General features: G+C 32.7%; 1 protein-coding gene across 9 annotated transcripts in view; it reads left to right on the plus strand.

Annotated features, from left to right (window-relative positions):
* LOC140158830 (protocadherin-15-like) overlaps positions 1-20141 on the plus strand; it is a 203121-nt gene that overhangs the window by 149957 nt on the left and 33023 nt on the right. For all 9 annotated transcript variants that reach the window (XM_072182062.1, XM_072182066.1, XM_072182064.1 and 6 more), the window contains exons 5-17: positions 323-382; positions 1396-1550; positions 2577-2654; positions 4786-4881; positions 5676-5786; positions 6446-6556; positions 9585-9743; positions 10477-10579; positions 11185-11297; positions 17117-17326; positions 17969-18106; positions 18462-18644; positions 19595-19806. In XM_072182062.1, coding sequence (XP_072038163.1) covers positions 323-382; positions 1396-1550; positions 2577-2654; positions 4786-4881; positions 5676-5786; positions 6446-6556; positions 9585-9743; positions 10477-10579; positions 11185-11297; positions 17117-17326; positions 17969-18106; positions 18462-18644; positions 19595-19806 — 1729 coding nt within the window. The remainder of the gene's footprint in view (positions 1-322; positions 383-1395; positions 1551-2576; positions 2655-4785; positions 4882-5675; positions 5787-6445; positions 6557-9584; positions 9744-10476; positions 10580-11184; positions 11298-17116; positions 17327-17968; positions 18107-18461; positions 18645-19594; positions 19807-20141) is intronic.

A 20141-nucleotide genomic window follows, 5' to 3' on the forward strand; every position in this document is an offset into this window, starting at 1 on the left:
AGATTTCTGAGACAGGGCCCATTGAAGTGTTTGGATGCGAAAAACATCTCAATTGAACATATTGCGCCTATAGGCTTAATATATCTTGTAACTGAATTCTGAATTTGATAGACAGCTCTCTATTGTAGACTCGGATTTGTTTGATAGATCTTTTCTGGAAAATGCTAAAACAGAATAAATTTTTCAATGAATAAGATTGAACTGATATCAAATTTTTATGTAAAATAAAAAGAACAGTCAAAAGGTGAAAACTTTCTTTTTTTTGCAGGTTATTAGTAGATAACATACTTATCACATTGAAATTTTGATTTCTCTTTTACAGATTGTTTTGGAGACTTTGGAAGTTTATTAAATTATAATATTAAAGAAACGGATCCTCCCGGTAAGTGTATTGCTTCTATGCATTATTTAGGCAAATATGTATGCCCAGTTAAAATAATACGCAGATTCTAGAGGAAACTTTATGGACCGATATGTTTTTGTTCAACATCTTAGTTGATGTAGTGTATCTTCAGACAGAGAACTACTAAAAATAGGACACTGTCGTTAGAGTACTCGCCTCTGGTCATGCTAGTGCATGAGGTCCAGGGTTCAGTTCTTGGTGTTGGTAACCTGTTGGGGTATGGATTTGGGAATTGTCTAATTTTAATTGTCTTAAGTTTAATTGGCCACACTTGTAGATTAAGTTCATACATTATGCGCTCTCCCAATAGTACATTTACATGGGTAAATGAACCAAGAGAGTACTCCATCCTTTGAAGGGACAATAAACTATTGGTCCTTTACACATGCAGATTGTCATACCTGTAGAAGTCTGTATTATAAAGAGTATGGTGTTAACACCTTACTGTCCAAATGCATCCAAGTGCTGTTTGGATATCCACAATCTGTAGATACATATAACCTGCACTATTAGGCCTAAAATATTGTTTGATTGGCATTACCCAACCAACCCTGAAAGTAGGCCCGACCCTGACTTTTCTTTTCTTTCTTTTTTTTTTCTTCAAAAAAACAAATATATATATAAAAAAAAGACGACAAAAAGTTCTGAGGTCTTTATCAAATGTAATTTACAGCTTTTAAAAGTAAAAAAAATAAATAAATAAAAAATCCCTACCTACCTACCTACCCTAATTTATTTTTATGTTACTCCAATCAAACAATTTTAGGCCTTAATTGTGGTCATGTGTATGAACTGATTCTGATATCCACCATAAATTGGTAAAGCACTTACAGCAAAATCGATTGAAGAATGAACTGATCATATGAATGGAAAGAACTTAAAATCCCTAAGTTTATAGATAGAATTATTGAAGTTATTTTAAAAGTTTTCAATTATTACCAGCTTATAATTTTTTATTTTATTTTATTTTATTTTGATTTTATTTGTTTCAGGTACAATAGTGGGGATCATACCAATAAATGGAATAGCTTATGGTGCCAATGCTACAATAACCCTTACATTAAGTGGAATGCCAGAAATTGATAAATACTTAAGAATAGATACAGAGAATAAGACATTAATTCTCACACAAATGGTGGACAGGGATGTAAGTGTGTCTTAATTTGTTCATTTGAATATATGAAAAGTTTCATCGCAAAATGCTATAAAAGCAATTTCTGAAATTTTTAATCAAGATCATACAGTACAAAATGGTGCTTTTAAAAGGACACCTCGTTTATTAAACTCCAAAGTATGCTTTTTACGATATGGTCAAAAGTATTACATGTTTTGTTATAATTTTCTTTATATTTCAGCAGCTTAATTTGCATATATCTCAAATTGGTAAAAATGCATATAACACATTTTGTGATGAAACTCTTCATATAATGTTACAATTATGCCCCCAGCAAATACAAAACATTTTTAAATGGGTTATATTTTGGATTTTGGTTTTGATAATGTTAAATTATTAATTAACATTTTAATAATGTTAAATGTTAAATGTTAAATGTTAAATGTAAGTTTATTCAAAAAAGGTCATGAAAACATTAAAAAATTGTTTTGAATGAAAACAAACTATAACTTTAACAACTTTTTTTAATGTTGTCAAAATGTTATTGCCAAATAATGTGTCAGCACTTAAATAATGTTATATTAGAATATTTTGCAGTAAGGTTTCAAAAAACATTTTTTTAACCTTATGAAAACATTTTATACCCTTTACTCGTATGTCCATTTTATAACCTGCCATTTAAACATTTTCTGGTAACCTTTTCTAACATTTGTGAATAATGTCGAAAACATTTTGGGCCGGTGTCATAAAAAGATAAACAAATGTTTTTCTAAAGTAAGAAGCCAAGGAATTGGGTATTTTACAAGAAAATATCTTGAAATCATGAAAATGGACTTCTTTATAATAATGTCAAGTTTTGTGGTTTACAACAAGTTTGGTTGCTATTTTTGTGCAAGTACAGATCTGAAGAGTTTAATAAACAATCAAAAAACATGTACAGTGCATTACAATCAGCAAGAACAATTTTTTTATAATTATTTGTATGTTTTCCTTATTATGATAATATGAAATTTACCTAACTGGTTTTCTCCATTTGATTTTGATTTTGTCAATTTGCAGGAACCAGTTGGTCTAACACAGTTGACAAGCACACTATTTTGTCAGCAATTACCTAAAGATGGTGTAACAATTATACCAGTGAGTATACAATGATTGCTGTAATGTATTTGTACATCTTTATGCAGTTTTATACTAGATCGAGAAAACATTTTTTTTTCAGACACCAACTAACAAAGCTATGTTACATTGGAGTTACCGCACAAAATTATTTGTCACCAAAAATGGAAAAGTGGCAATAAAGTGGCTAAAAATGCAATTTAAAAACCCAGAAATCTGGAATAGGTAATTGCTTGTCAAATGTTTCTGACACAAACATGTGTCTTTGACATGCGGCATGCAAATTTAAAACTACAGGATATGTTATAATGACACTACATTATCAGGAATTACTTAAAGATCGTGTTACAATTATCCCAGTGAATATGGATAAAATATTTATACAAGACTAGAGTAGTGAGTATGGATGAAATATGCATATATAGACTAGAGGGTGATGGTTCTCTTTGCTGTAACCAGGTAACCTGCTGCACGTAGGGCTTGTTGTGAACTGGAGTATATTTGCTTTCAGTTGCCTCAGCAGCATAGCTAGGATTTTTTGTAAGGGTTGTGATAGGGGCAAAACCATTTTTGTCCCCATTTGTCATTTTTTTTGTCCCATTTTTAGTCATTTCAAGGACACTTTACTCTATGTTGTCCCCATTTTATCCCTGATTTTTTTGTGGGAGCGGCCCCCTCCTCCAGCTTCCCTTGGCTATGTCCCTGAATTGTCTTGTGATTATCAGCTAATTGTGACTTTTTACTACTATTCTTTTTTGATGCCAACTTTGACTGAACTACTTTACTTTGATAACAAGCTGAATTAGCTTGATGCTCCTCAAAAAGGAGGAATTTATAACAAAGCAAACCAAATCTACGACTGCTCTAATGCTTTTATACATCATTTTTCAACTTTTATATATGAAATAAAGAAAACACTTTTTTTTTTCAGAAACCCACAAATTGGCAAAAAAGTGGGCCAAAAATGCAATAAAAATAATCAGGAATCTGGAGTAGCAAATTGCTTATCAAATATTTCTGAGACAAGGATGACGTGTCTTTGAGATGTAGCATGCAAATTTGAAACAAATGTGAGGATAAAATATCTCATATGTATGGTTGATGAGTTTTGGTTGATTGGAGGTATTTACCCATGGGTTGCAACTTGAACATGGAATGTGCTTTTACTATGTTTATTTTGTCTTTTATTCCTGTTTGTTTGGTTCATGACTTTGAAAAATTGTAAAAGCCACAGATATCCATGATCCATGGTAAATATGAAACTTTCATTACGATTGTAAAGTGTACAAAAAGGTATGTACACTGTAACGTAAACGAATGCAAATGTAACTTATCTTACATAGAACTGATTGATACACTATGTTGCACTATGTATCTTGATAAGGTAAAGTAAATATGAATGGGAGGACCAGTTTCATAGCATCCTACCTCTCCTCGTTTCAAATGATATCTTAATCAAACATAGCTAAGCTAGAATACATATTTATTGCAAAGAACAATGCAAGTATTTGAAAAGTGTCCATTGACATGTGATTCATTTCTTTGTCTTGTTATTTACTGTAGTTTTCAAACTTAACTTTCAAATCATGTTATATTTGTACATCGTTTCCTAAGATTAAAAAAATCCATGGATTGGGGTATTCGATTTGCAACCCATACACCTTCTATGGAAGAGATGATTTTAATATCCTACACAAAGGATATAGATTTCAAATGGAGTCACCCATTCAGGTAACCCCATTTGAAATTCACACTCTTTGGTGGAAGATTAAAGTCATGTCTTACATAAGGGGTGTATGGATTAGCACAGGTTCTGTGCTGGGACTCTGAAACCTGTGATGATCATATATTCCAAGCTCGCTTCGCTTACTATTCATAGGGCATCACGGTTTGCGAACGGGGCTAGTTCTAGTATGGATTTCAACTATAATAGCCCAATGTAATGCTGTACTGTGTAACATTTATTTGTCGTAACTGAATATCAATAAAATTAATATTGCAAACCTAGTACGAAAACTTACATTACTTGCATCAAGAAAAGTTGATTTCAAGAGATATCATCATTATAATATTTGGCCAATATGGGCAAAATAATTTACTGGGTGAGCATTTATGAGCATTTTTTGTCTTGTTTTCTTTGTACACATTATAGATTCCACTTCCATATTCAGTTCAAGTTGATGTAGGTGGTGTCAATGATAACACACCAAAGTTTTTAGGTTTGCCGTATCAAGTCAGTATATCAGAGGTAAGTAAATTGTCATTTCTGTGCCTATTTTACTGTTTTCCTTTTTAATATGAATGGATCATGCACAGATTTTAATTGCTTACTTGTTTGTTTGTGCTAACTGGTAAGGCCATGGTCAATGCAACAACTCTTCAACACTTTTTGACATATATTCTAGGAAATAAATCTAAAAATATCACTGTGCATGTATCTCAGAGAGAACATGTCTAGAAATTCAAATACTGTATTTGCAAGTTCATGGGTCTTTTGGTTCCTGAGTTATAGATTGTACATAGTATCAAGAACCACCAAGTTCATGACTCATGGGGCCTGTTGATCAGAGAGCACAATATTTGAGTTCCTAAAAATCAGCAGTGTAGACAAAGGGGGGCTCAAATTTTTTAGCGGTTGGTGGAATTGACACCCATGGCTCCACTTTTGAAAACCTGTACATGACACTGCTGAAAATAAAGTATTTATATGTTACTTTTCAAATTGCTATTGTGAATTTTGGAGAAAATCTGGAAACTTCCAGAACCGGATTAGAGCCCTTGCAATCACAGACAAGAAAATGCAAAGTTCAATGTTCCATAAGATATGCATAGCATACAATGGAGACTTGTAGACAATGTTAATGGAATTTTAATAAAAGCGTAAGATATTCATGAGAACACAAATGTTAGAATTTGTGATACTTTTTCATTTTCATCATACCTAAATGCCCTACAATGACATTCCTAGTAATAAAAACAAGATTTGAAATCAAATTTTAATTTGATACAAATATTTCTTTCTTTATCATACTATCAATATAGCTAACAAGAGTAGGCACAACAGTATTTAAGGGATTTAAGGCAGTAGATGCTGATGGCGAGAACAGAGATGGTCAAATTGTTTATAGTATAGAACCCTATGCAGAAGATCCAGTAAGTATAATGTGTTTGCATCTTTGTTTACTCAGATGGCCAGTTGAATCGCAGAACTTGAGACAAGGTCAATTTAGTGCACAGTATCTTTTTGTATTTTGTATAATATTGAATCCCAATATTTGTGATAATCTTGTCTTGAAGTAAGACTGTGTCTTCTAGACTTTTTTTAATTGTAACCTGTCAATTAAATTAATGCATATTTGCATAATTAATGACATTGTCTAATATCATAGATATATGGGGCATATAGTTTTGGTGTGCCCAACTGATTGGTACCCTGGTAACAATATGAATCAGATTTATAACAAGCAACAACAAAAAGATATTGAAGATATAACAAAGAAATTGATAAACATTTCATGTTAAATTTATTAAAATACAAGAATATGGGAAAGAGCCTTCCACATCAATTAAAAAGTCTTAATATTTGGACAACGAGAATGAATTAAGTAGGACAAAAGTTGTTGAATTTTAAAATTAAAGCTCATAAAATGAACAATTTCTACTCACTGTTTAGACAGATTTTTAGACTATTTTAACTTCATTGAAGCCCATAGGTTACAAATATAAATATAATTATGGCTGTCATTTATGTATTGGGGATGTGTGTTAAAAACCATTTATTTTCTAATAAAATTTTCTGTCCTTGTTTTCAGATGTCAAGCCAATGGTTTTCAATTCGTAATTCTGGTCGTAATGAAATCACATTGGAGAGAGAATTGGACTATGAGAGAAAACAGGAGTGGTTGGTACTACTACAAGCAAGGGTAAGCAAGAAAGAAGTATCTGTGCAATGAGAATTAAAAATCTGTGCTTAAAATATTCATATACAATTCAAGTTTCAACCCGACAAATAACCAGGATATTAAAGAAGTTCCTTTACAAAGTAAGACTGATCGAGTCGAAAAATCCTCTGCAAAATGGGTATAGTTTGTGGTAATCAGTGAAACATACATTTTGAAAAAATTCTAACAAGATTATTGCCGTACAATACCTCTGGTGAAGCCCTTTTCTGAGCCCTGGAACGAGCAGATCAGTGATTTTGATGATTTTTGCACCATTTTAAAGAAGACACTTCATGGTTTTGGAATCTTCAAGAACGTTTTAGTTTTACTGCCAATATTTTAAGTCCCCAATCCACATGGCCTATTTCTATTGAGATATCATGAAGACACTCCTGATATTCATAAAACCACGCTAGGCCTAGTTGACAGCTAAAATTGACTTTAGCAAGCTGCTAAGCCTAGCTGATTGCTAATTCTTATTCATAAAACCCAGTTAGAGTTAGCAACATTCTAAAATTTTGCCAAAACTTAGAGTTGATCTGGGGCAGCGCTAAGTCACTAGTTGACAACTAGTCTTAATGATTTTGAACTAAGTTTGACATGATTTATTGTTTTAATTTCATATTAACTGTTGTCAATTATGAAAAATAATGTTCTCAGAATATTCTGTTTCTGAGGTCTTCAGTGTGTTTTACACATAAGAAACTGTCTTAAAAACACACAACAAATTTAGGGTGAATGAATAAACATTGAACTAAGCCAGTATTGTTTAACCAAATTTGCACAAGAAAAATGATTATGATATAGCAAGTAATTTTTAGTTAAGCAGATATGTTCAATCGAAGCAATTCTGTTCAATTGTTTGATACGTAAAATATATATTTTGGAGACATGTTACCAATGTTCTCTTTGGTAAAGATGCATGACTTATTTTCAATAACAAATTATATGTCAATTTGATAAAGATAAATCATGCTTGGCTTTTGTCAGGACAACAAGCAAGATATATCATATGCTATTAAATTATCTAATATTATTTACACAGTGTTGCTCATTAAGCTAAATGAGCAGCGTTAAGTGGATGCATGTTGTTTTCTATTTGATGAAGCAATATAGTATGTATAGTATGTTTTTACAACAAATTTAGGGTGAATGAATAAACATTGAACTAAGCCAGTATTGTTTAACCAAATTTGCACAAGAAAAATGATTATGATATAGCAAGTAATCTTTAGTTAAGCAGATATGATCAAATCATTTGTGTATTTAACCTTTATGTGTATTGCTTGTAGACAACTTAACACCATGTTAAACGTTTAGTTCATAAACAGTGCGTTTAATCTTTTGTACTAATTCTTGTATGCAACTTTGATAAATTTGATAGAATTTGCAGATATCTTATATGTACTTTTGCATGTCACTAAAGTTACGATATTTACAGAAATCTTATCACATTTTGATAATTTTAAGCAGCTGCAACATTTAAAGAAATTGTAGGCACCTTTGCAGAGTTTGAATGCGTTTTGAATTCTGATTGAATTTTTTAAAACATAATATTGTTTAATATCAGTAAACTAGCCGTGTCCATTTATCAAACTACAGCTGGGTAATAAATTATAATTCAATTAAATAAATTTATATTTAAAATTAAAACCTACCCTTCAAAATAACACCACCCAACCAATTTCTTTTCTAATTAACATTGTAAAACATAATACCGTTTTTAAATATTTTTAAACATAATATCGTTAATTTAGTCAGCCAGGTGTGTACTTTTATTAAGCTATAGCTAAGTGAAATTAATTACAAGTCAATTAAATGGATTTACATTTTAAATGAAAACCTACCCTTTTAAATAACTCCCACCAATATATTTTCTGATTAACATTTTGTAAAACATATAGCATTAACCTGACATTAGTGAACCTACCAGGTGTGTATTTTCATAGAGCTCCGGCTAGGTACAAAAAATAAAAACAAAAATCAAGTCAAATGCACTTTCAAAGTATATATATTTTATTTAGCTATTTAGTTTTGGCAGCATAAACGTCACATCACAAAATAATGAGAATGGTGGACTAACAAACCATTTGGTTAACTCTTCACGCGGGTGTCAACTGCAGACGACATGTTTCAATTTTTTTTTTCAAAATTCAAAAGTGTCAGAAATTTAAATTTTTATGACCATATTTGGAATCAGCATCAAAAATGCATTAAAATTAGTACAAACAAGGATAGCTCTTGATATTTTGAGAAAATATTTCAAAATTTCAATTTTTTCTGTTTAGGCGCATGGCTAGCACGCAGAGCATTAACATGCTTATCATTTGCAATATACTTTTATATTGACCTATAAAATATGACCACAGACTCATATGCCCTTCATAGCAACATCACTTCCTGAGCATTTGAAAATTCCATTGAACCACAGTATAATACTGGACTATACATACAGGTGTTTCTCAGCATATGATGAAGTATCATCTCAGAGTCAGTTCCTTTCTGTTCATTGGTATTTTCCTCCAACTTGAATGAAAATATGACTCACTTCCACATTGTTGTAATGGCTAATAAAGCTGTAGAACATAGCAATTTTCAACGAGAGTATTCTTTGACAAGGTATTCTGATTATTACTTTATGGTCGCAAATGGACAAGAATTTCTATCAACTTGTGTGAAATAAACTGATAGAATTAATATAAATATGATTGACCATCGGGTACATTTTTATTTAATCATGTTATTTTGTTGACCTGATTCTATAATGAATTCTGTCAGTTTGATTGTATCCAAATAAATATTACCATACCATTTTTCACCCTGGTATGGCAGTGACATCAAGGCATAGAGGCAGCTGTTTCACTAGGAAGGTACATTACATTACATTACATTAGGAAGGTACATTTTTGAGCCTTGATCCATTGCAATTGTATTCAAACTTCTCATCTAACATGTCTGAAAAGGAATGAAAATTGAGTTTTAATATCTGATTTTGTTTGTTTCCCTTCAGGATAATGGTATTCCCCAGAATGCAAACCTGACTGTGTTAACAATTAATGTATTGGATGGTAATGATTTACCTCCCATCTATGTGCCTTGCAATGCTACTAATATTACTGTAGAAGACTGCACCAATCTTACCTACTCAACTACCATTATGGAAAGAACAGTAAGTATGGTGTCATAGTATGTAGGCTATAAATTAACACACTCTCACCCCTGCACACAGTACCCAAATGACACTCATGCACATCCCCACCCCAACATACAAAGAAGTAAAACACTAATACCCAAGCCCGTACGCAGCATTTTTTGGGGGTGCTGGTGGACCTTTTTCAAGGGGAGGGGCGATTTTGTGAAAAATGGACTTTCTTTCCAAAATTTGGACATTTTTTGACAAAAAAAGCAAAAAAAACACGCTCACAAATTGTGACATTTTCAGACTTTTTGTATACTTTTGCAAATTTGGGGGAAGGGGAGGGCTGGGTGCGGCCGCATCACCACACCCCCTGTGTATGGGCCTGTTAATATCTGTACAGCAAAGAAATACTGTAAACTGTGTAATTGCACAGGTTTAAACCATAACAGTGGCGTTGCAAGGACTTTTTCACAGGGGGCAAGGGAAATTTCTAGGGGGAAAATTTTGATAAAAATGGTCAAAAATGGACTAAAAAGGCCTCCCACTGAACCTTAACAATGTATAAAATGAACTTGCAAAAATGATGGATGACACTTGTGCCTGTACTTACACATGAAAGTATATGATCTGTTGCATACCCTGTTAACACTGTGCCATATTTAAAGAGGTATTTGTGTTGTGAATGTTTGCAATGTTACTTGTGTTCAATAAAAATGTGATTGAGTATACATTTAGACTAATTTCCTACATCAATTTGTTATAGGTACTACCTGATCCATTGGAATTCTGGCCAGGACCTGTGTATGCTGTTGATGCAGATGAAAATGTCACAAATGCTGAACCTATATATTACACATTATACGAAGGTATGCTCATTTATATACCATATAATGTTTCTTGTCCCTCAACATTGAGAACCTTTACTTTGTTAATATTTTGGTGAAATGTATACTCTTGGTGATAAAAAATGTGTCAAGTAGAATTATTTCCTAGTAGTTTACACTCTTGGTGATGCTTGTCAAAATAGGTCTTATGGTGACAAAAGTATGAAAATGTGCATGGACGACTAAAAATATATTCACTTTTAACAGTCATATTGGGCTGTCCCATTTGAAATCCATACTGTGGAAGAATCCCTCTGTGGAAGATTGAGCTACTGAAAGCATCCACAGAGGGAGTATAGGTTTCAAATAGGTAGGCAATTGGGTAACTTTCATTTAAATTAAATGCACTCCAGTTGGGGAAGACATAGATAAAGCCATATAGGGAGAGTATTAGTGTCAAAATAATGAATCCTAGCTATTTCCATCTTAAAAACATACTCCCTTTGTGGAAGACTTTTTTAAATATTTTACAAATTTTACAAATAACAAATTTCAAATGGAATAGTCCATTCTTCCCTTAATGTCTACCAAAATATGTACTATTTAGAAATTGCTCTTAATGTTACATATTTTTGTTCTATACATAGGTACACCAGATAATTATGCCGAATATTTTGCCATTAATAGTAGCAGTGGTGATGTGAGATTGCTAAAACCGGTGTGCTATAATGACATACAGAGATTTGATATTGAAGTTAAGGTGAGTCTTAATCGTTTTATCATGTGCGTTAAAAAAGAAGATGGTACTGGGTCAGGTCGGGGGGGGGGGGTCCCTCCAACTTGTCTTTTGGTCAACAATACTGGGATAAAATTGACCACAACTTGCATTTTGCTGCAACATGTTGAAGACTAGTAATTAATTCAATCGCTCGTTTAAAAATATTTTTGCAACTAGTCAGTTTGTAAGTTGTTTGCTCCCTTTAAGAATTTTGTCAAAATGGCTTGAAATACGAATTCTTAAAATTTTGTGACTATATTTATCCCTTTAATATCAGGAAAATGATCACAATATCAAAAACTATATGTTTGGTTGCTGCATCAGCTTACAAATGGAATCTATATTCTCAGGTCTAATTTTATTACTAATTTATTGGTAGAAATTGGATTCCGAATTTGAGCTAATTTCCAACTGAATCTTCCAGGTCGGATATGCATAAATACACCTGTTTGGTGCTCACCCAACTTTTTATGCACTGTATATAGTCTTTGATTAAAAGCTAACCATAAGAGGATTTCCTGTGGCATATTTCTTTAAGAATTTACATCACATTTGTAGCAGCAGTTAAGAAAGTAGTTCAGCATGTATTTTTCATTAAGGTAGATTTAGAGATATGCACGATGTAAGTAGGCCTACAACCATGGCCAAAATGTGTTGGGACACTTACGGAAAACGTACACTATATTATGGCCTTATTTCCGTTATTGTTAACGTGATAAAATGGAGGTTTCTTTGGTGACAAGCCTAAAGCCTTTCCTAACACCCCAATCCTCCCCCTTCCCCACCAATCAATGTTGGGTGCCACTAGGCGCGTGTGACCAAAAAAGTAGGATTCAACATTGATCGGGGAGTGGGGGCTTATTTACATTACCCTATCAAACCGTCCCAACACTTATGGCCAGCATTGTCTCTAAGCTACAAAAAATCCAATTTTAAAATGTGTGTTTTGGCCCATATCTCCTCAACCATAGCTTGGATTTTCATCAAATTTTACATGAAAATGGAGAAACTGTTTATCTTTTCACTTATATAAAAACTATTGGATTTTCCTCACGTGATATAACAATACGGTCACTTTTTATATGCAATATCATGTATTTTACAGGGCGTGCTGTACATTATTAGCCTACGTGAACTACGTATTTTGAATAAAATGACGTTTTATTTTGAAAGAGTAGTGATTTAGTCGCCAGAAATACATAATATTTGTTGACAGGAATTGATTGAAGTCTTTTAAAAGAGTGACTTTGGACAAAAAATAATACTTAAATTAAAAAAAGCTTATTTTTAGACTAAATAACAAACTTTAATAATTGTCATCGTTTGCATCAAAAGCGTATGTGGTATTTGCAACAAGTATATCGTGTAAATATAATTATAGTCGGCAGGAGTGGGCTTAAATTACGTTTTATGACTGAAATCTATTAAAGCGCTTTCAAAGAAACTTACGTTTGAAAAATAACATAGCACATAAAAGAGTAATTATTATAACATTACACATAATTCCTAAATCAGAATTTCATCTTCAGAAGATAGCAAACATCATTGACTATTCACCTTCATATCCTATTAGACTAGTCGACTTCCTGCTGAGAAATAGAAGTCTTAGGTGCATTTTTTAGTTAAAAACGGTATCTATGTTTTTAAAGTCAATTTGAGTATGCTGAATCCAACAATCATGGATACCATAAATAATTGTAATGTTTTGACATTCTAATTTGCATAAAACAAAATAACCACCAAAATCATTAAATTAGTATGTAAAACTCTAATTATTTTTGTGGTCATTTTGTTTGATGCAAATTAGCAGGTCAAAGCATATACATTATTTTTGGTATCCGTGATTCATGGATTCAGCATAGGTCATGCCGATTTTAAGGATGAATACTAGTAAATATAATAGTTCATGATTTAGAGATAAGTTACAACAAAAGGTGAATGATCTTCATGATACAACATTACCTATATAACACAACAAACGCAGTATATAATACTAAGAAGCCACAATAAATGCCCATAATAGTGACATTTTGCATTTTATTTGAAAAAAGGAGTTTGTTAGTCTGCAAAGTAATTTGAAAGAAAATTGTCACGAAATAATTATAACAAAAAAAAAAAATTGGATGGAGTCGAACCCGCTGTCTATTGGAGATGACCAGCGCGCTAACCAATTGAGCTATCGGAGACCACTGGTGTTCGTATGGTTTTGTTTATTGACAAGTGTCAAATTAATCATGATATTTAAATTGACAATATTGTGCTAAATAAGTTGAATTTCTGAAATGATCATATCGGTAATCCATATTGTTGTGAAAATATTGTGTCGATTTGTAAAACATAACGCCATGAATCCACGATATATACCACCGTATTCTTAGAATAAAAGCAATTGACTATGATCAGACTTTATAGCAATGGTTTATCGATGGGATGCATTCATGTGTGTATGGTCATGATGGTGTTTCGTTGGTTTACCGTCGCATCCTTAATACAAAGTCCATACAATATATTTAAATTTCATGATTAGTCTTACTTTAGGAACGAGACTGAATGCGGACATGCTTGAGTTCATGTCACGGTATGTACTATAATAAAAGAGAATCACTACTATCTCTTGATTCAGTTTACGAGTCACTTGAACATGTTAGCTCAGTTGATAAGTTGTCTGTCTTGTACTCAAAAAGTCCGAGTTCAATTCCTAACTATTTAATTTTTTTTTTTTTTGCTTTCTTTTTAAAATAAATAATTTCTCATATCACTGAATTTCTGTTGAAATGAAAATGTGTAGGATTTTTTTTCATAAATAAGATCACAAATAAAAGCAGAGCATCAACTGAGCTAACACACTGTACTTGTTCATCCATTATTGTATGTAGTCTAAATTAATGCTAACAAGTTGATTTGCTCGTTACTTCAATTGAGGTAGACAGCATTAAATTGGAAAAACAAGTGTGCATGGGTTCGATTCCTTTATTTGTTTTTTTATCTCTAGATGTTGTGATAACTTTTATTTTCTTCTATAACTTTAATATAAGATTTTAATTGGTGGAAACAATAATTTGTCATTTTAAAACCTAACTTTTGACAGTTAAAGTGACGAATAGTGAACTTCAACATGGCCAAAAATATGGCTTTAAGACTTTTAAGTGACCAGTCCCTAAATTTAAAATGTAGCCATTTATATTTTTTGTGGTCAAGCATAATTATAGGATCTCTTACTGCTCCAAATTTGGTGTCAATATCATAATTACTTTTTGAGTTATAAGCAAAAAACTGAAATTAGATGATTTTTTTCAACTTTTCAAATACAACCATGGCCAAAATGTGTTGGGACACTTACGGAAAACGTACACTATATTATGGCCTTATTTCCGTTATTGTTAACGTGATAAAATGGAGGTTTCTTTGGTGACAAGCCTAAAGCCTTTCCTAACACCCCAATCCTCCCCCCTTCCCCACCAATCAATGTTGGGTGCCACTAGGCGCATGTGACCAAAAAAGTAGGATTCAACATTGATCGGGGGGAGTGGGGGGCTTATTTACATTACCCTATCAAACCGTCCCAACACTTATGGCCAGCATTGTAGATTTGATAAAACTGGAGGCTTATGTGACAGCTAGTAGTGTGATTCACATAGCTTTGATGTAATCCAACGCATCTGCCCTCAGCTCCGGAAGTAATAATGCAGTATATATTTTGTTAATAACCAACAGGTACTGTGTTTTACTTTGGTAGTAGACTGATTTATACTAGACATTAAATATCAACCTCCTTGGGCTATTCTACTTGAAATCCATACACCCCATATGGAAGACATGGTTTTAGTCTCCCACACAAGGGGTGTAAATTTTAAATGGAAGCACTCATTCAGGTAACCCCATTTGAAAATCACACTCCCTATGTGGAAGATTAAGGTCATGTCTTCCATTGGGGGTATGGATTTCAACTGGAATAGTCCAATATCAGCTTCCGATATATAATCACAGTATTTACAATATAACTTAACCTACCTGCAGAAAATATAATCACAGTATATAATGTAATTAGGCCTACCTGCAGAAAATATAATCACAGTATCTATAATGTAATTAGGCCTACCTGCAGAAAATATAATCACAGTACTACAATGTAATTTGGGCCTACCTGTAGTTTCACTTAGAACAGACCTAGTCAAAACTACTTGTTTTCCTAATAAAAAAAGCAGTGTTTGCTATGTTATTACTCTACAGATACAGCATGGCTCACATGCAAACATCAATTTTATTACTCCTGTTATTACTGCTCCCTTCCAACATAAATGGATCCACCTGACAGAAATTACTTTTGCTATAAATCTATTTTTATATTTTGTCAATAAATATGAAATTAATCGGAAATTGCTACATCAATCAGTTCTTATTCACTGCTCCTGAAATGTTGCATTAACTCCCAGGGTAAATTTATGCTTGACAAATTGAAAATAAGCTAAACATAACTCAACTGAAGCTGAAACATGAACATATTCTACACTGTCTATAAGATTGATTTTGTATACATAGCAAGTCATGTGTTGTTGCTTTTTTACCATGATCAATACATATGAAATGACACTTTCTTGTGTTAACTTTGCTCATGCTGTCTCCTCCTCTGCTTCTGCTTCTGCCTCATAATTCCCTCAACAAAACAGTCAAGAAAGGTTCTCAATCGTTATTATATTAGTGTAGCCTTGGAATCTTTTTAAATCAAATCTTTATGTTAAAAAACTGGAGCACTGTTCAATTTGTAGTTGGTTCTTCATAGACCACTATAAAATTGCTTCTGCAGTAGCTGTTATAATTTGAACCACCTTTTTTTTTTTTTATCTTTGTACCATTTATGAGGTAAATGTATTATTCTAGACTAACTTGATTGTCTACTTTAAATTATATATATAATTATTTGCATATTTCTAATTTAATATTTGGTTAAAAATTACAAAATGTAAAAAACATCAATGGTACAAATTGAGAATAGAGTAGCAGCGATATTTGTGAAAAAAGACAAAATGTCAACATATCTGTTAAAAAACTCCTTCAATAAAGGTGTTGTTTGGTAAGTGTATTAGAAGCATAAAATGTCAGGAGCAGTGTTTATATTTTGTGAAATTAAAGATAATTACAAATTAATTCAAATTAGTAAAAACAAGTTTATTGTATTGATTTAATGGCTCTTAAAAAGAACAATTTTCACATATGCTCATCATGTTTTCATGTTCAGTATGTGAGCTTTATATAATTATATTCTTAAGTATTCTTGTATTTTCAATATCAAATTTGATGTTTCTTGGTCAAAGGACTAAGTGAATATGACTTAGATGGTTTGCAGTCATTTAAGAATAGACTTTGTAGAGTACTTAGTGCTTAGTAAGTATATGATGCACCAAGTCTGAAGCTTTTAAATCATAAAATTGAAGAAAATAATAAAATATTAAAGTGCATACATCTGCAGTGCATTTAGCTTTTGCAGCTGTATAATTATTTCTTAACGATTTGAAAGAAAATAAATTTCTTTCTTTCCAGTTGGTGATTTCACATTTGGATTCCATTATAGAAATAGGTTCATGGATCATTAAAGCTTTTAATTAGCCTTATTCTTATAAAATGGTAAAATAAAATTCCCTTTAAATGGGACAGAAGGTAGTAGGGTCTAAATATTTGATGTGCATGATCTGTCTTGTATATCATGCACCCTTCGTTTATGTAAAATTAATATTTAGCAAATTTTGATTGGACTTGACATTAAACATTGGTAATTCATTTCTTTTTCTTTTTTCCCCATGCAGGCATCAGAAGGACCACTCCCCACTCAACACAATTCCTCAGCATTCCTAGCAATAGGTGTGATGGAAAAGAATGAATATACACCAGAATTTAATGAGACAGAGTATATAGGATATGTCTATGAGAATTCACCTGAAGGAACTCAAATAAAAGCCTCACCAAATTCACAAGAACCACTGAGAATAGCTGCTGTTGATCAGGATATAGACCCGGTGAGTTCAAGTAACATGCAGAGAATTTGTTGGGATGGTGGATAGGATTTTCAAAATGTCCTTAGTTATAATTTGATCATGTAATATATTCCTAATGTAAGCTTAAATATCAGAGAAAATTGATAATTTCTGCAAACATTTCCCAGCTCCCAATAATTTTAATCAGCCATCCCATTACTCTTAATATGACCCACCACTTAGTAATAGTGGTGGGTCATGATCAGCATCTAATGTTTTGAACATAATTGCTGATACAAATTTTGAGTATGACATAAAGGTTATGATGAATATTTAATTTTATACCACCAGAAACTTTTGGCTATATAATTGTTGTGTGCAAAACATTTCTTGCAGATTCAGTCGGTTGGCAAAAATATTGTCAAATTTGTATTTACATTCTGCTAACATAACAAAATTATAACACAGTGGCCTATGACACAATGCAATAATCATTCATAACTCGTATACACAATGGAATCAACTGATGTTTTGGGAATCGTTCTTTTGTGGATATCTACTGAAACAAACCATAAAAAGAGCATGTTGGAATCACAAAATAATACTCCTTTAACTTGCAAACTTGAAAAGTGGGCAATTTACCATGTACAATGTTTTTTAATATGTTATTTTTATTTTTTTCAGGCCTGTGGTACAGCTTTGATGTACAGTTTGCATGACAGCAGTGGTTCCTTTATTCTTATGGAACAAGAAATAGCCTCGGCCTATGTTGTTACAAACAGAGAACTAGACAGAGAAACAAGACAAAACTATACTCTTGATGTAAGTTATTATTTTTTATTAATTAATTGATCATTGATTGCCTGTGTACACTGGACACATATTTGCATTCATCTCATGTCTAAAGATAAATAAATGTGGTTATTTAATAATTATTTTGTAACCTTTGGTACAAAAAAGCAAGCATAATAACAATTAATAATTAATTAATAAGTGCCCTTGCAGAAGTTTTCAAATGCGAACTGTCTAAGCACCCTCTTGTCAAGGCACCTGTACAACTATATTCCATCAAGTAAACTTGCTGTTTATGTTGTTGTTGTTGTTGTTGTTGTTGTTGTTGTTGTTGTTATCATTACTATCATCAAAATCAATCATACCACCATTATCATTTTACTAGGTTGTGGCGATTGAAATAAACACTGAGGACCGTAAAGAGAGCACGCCAACCAAAGTGACAGTAGTGATTCTTGATCGTAATGACAATGCACCTCAATTTATGAGAAACCAATACAGCACAGAAGCCAATAGATACAAGGTGGATGTCAGAGAGAATCATCCTCTAGATGCTGCTGTTATTGCTGTAAGTATCATTGTATGTCATTGGGGTATCCAAGATTTGGACAGGTTCCAAAGAGATTATACCCAAAGAGTACCGACTCAGAATTGCCCCATGTGTAACGCTACAGTCTGTCCACATAGAAGTACAAACCAAATCTGTGGCATCGGGGGTTGATGCTTTGTGTCACACGTAAAGAGCATGGTGCGCTCAGCAAGTACAAATCGCCAAAGAAGCATTTACACATGCATTGCACTGAAATGTTTATTCTCATACCTCCAGCTTCCGAGGTCTATTTACTTTGTACTTCTATGTGGACAGACTGTATGGTAAATCCATCATAGAGATTATACAAAAAGAGTACCAACTAAAAATTGCCTTGTGTGTAACACTATGGTAAATCTGACATTTTGGTTTGTCACTCATGGAGGGGTATGTCTGGCATTTTTTGGCAAGAGCCTGAAATTGAAAGATAATTTGCATTCATATGCTTGAGCATTACAATGGTTCGTGGGATCACTTTTGCCCCCTCCCATGGCTCCCTCCGCATGGAAATCCAACCAAACTACCATGGTATGTCATCAATACAATGGGCCTATTATAGGATTTGATCATATTTTATTCAACATTATCATTATTAAGGTTAAGACTAACACATTTTGATGGAGTTATCAAAGAAAACACAGTTGTTCTCTTTAATGCATTATGGAAGAATACAATTATATTTAATGCTGCTTTCAAATAATGACATTTATTACAGCAAATTTTGAACAATGCAATCTTTTCAGATTTCCCAATAATTATATGTCACAATTAATATTGTGAAAATAAGTTTTGATAGATTAAACCTGTGACATAATCAAACCATTCTTTTGCAATAATTACAAAAACATTGTGTGGCAATTAAACATGTGGCAATAATTGTAAACTAGCAATAATAATGCTGACTGTACTTTTGATTTCAACCGATTCAGTTGGTAGCGGTAGATGCAGACAGTCCTACCAGTGATTACATCCATATTTCCTTTGAGTACGTAACCAATCCTAATAGCGGCCGACCATTCCGTATGCAACGAATCACTAACACATCCGTAGCTATAATGCTGGAACCAGGGGTGTATCTAGAGCGGGGAGAGAGCCATGTTGTATCCCTACAAGCCACTGATGCCTTAGACGAGACTTTAAAGTAAGTTAAATATTGTTGTAATAACTAAAAGCTATTTATTTAGCAAAAATCAGTTCCCATCATGAAAGCTCCTCTTATTTCCATCGCTCCTCTAATTTCCAAATGAATAAATATGTTTACAACTTTGGTTAATATGTATTGCGATTGCGCATTATGCTTACAACACACTAATATGCGCACCTCAACAATCGAGTTCCATGACGACGTGGCCACTGAGGTCTATCGCCTCATCAATGACACTCATGAACCAATGAAATTTAAATCTTATAAGTTAAACCACACCCACTAAGAATTACAGGTACTGATATAACCTGTAACATCATCCCGTTGTTGGA

This window comes from Amphiura filiformis, chromosome 8 (assembly GCF_039555335.1).
Source record: "Amphiura filiformis chromosome 8, Afil_fr2py, whole genome shotgun sequence".
In the NCBI taxonomy this organism is placed as follows: Eukaryota; Metazoa; Echinodermata; class Ophiuroidea; order Amphilepidida; family Amphiuridae; genus Amphiura; species Amphiura filiformis.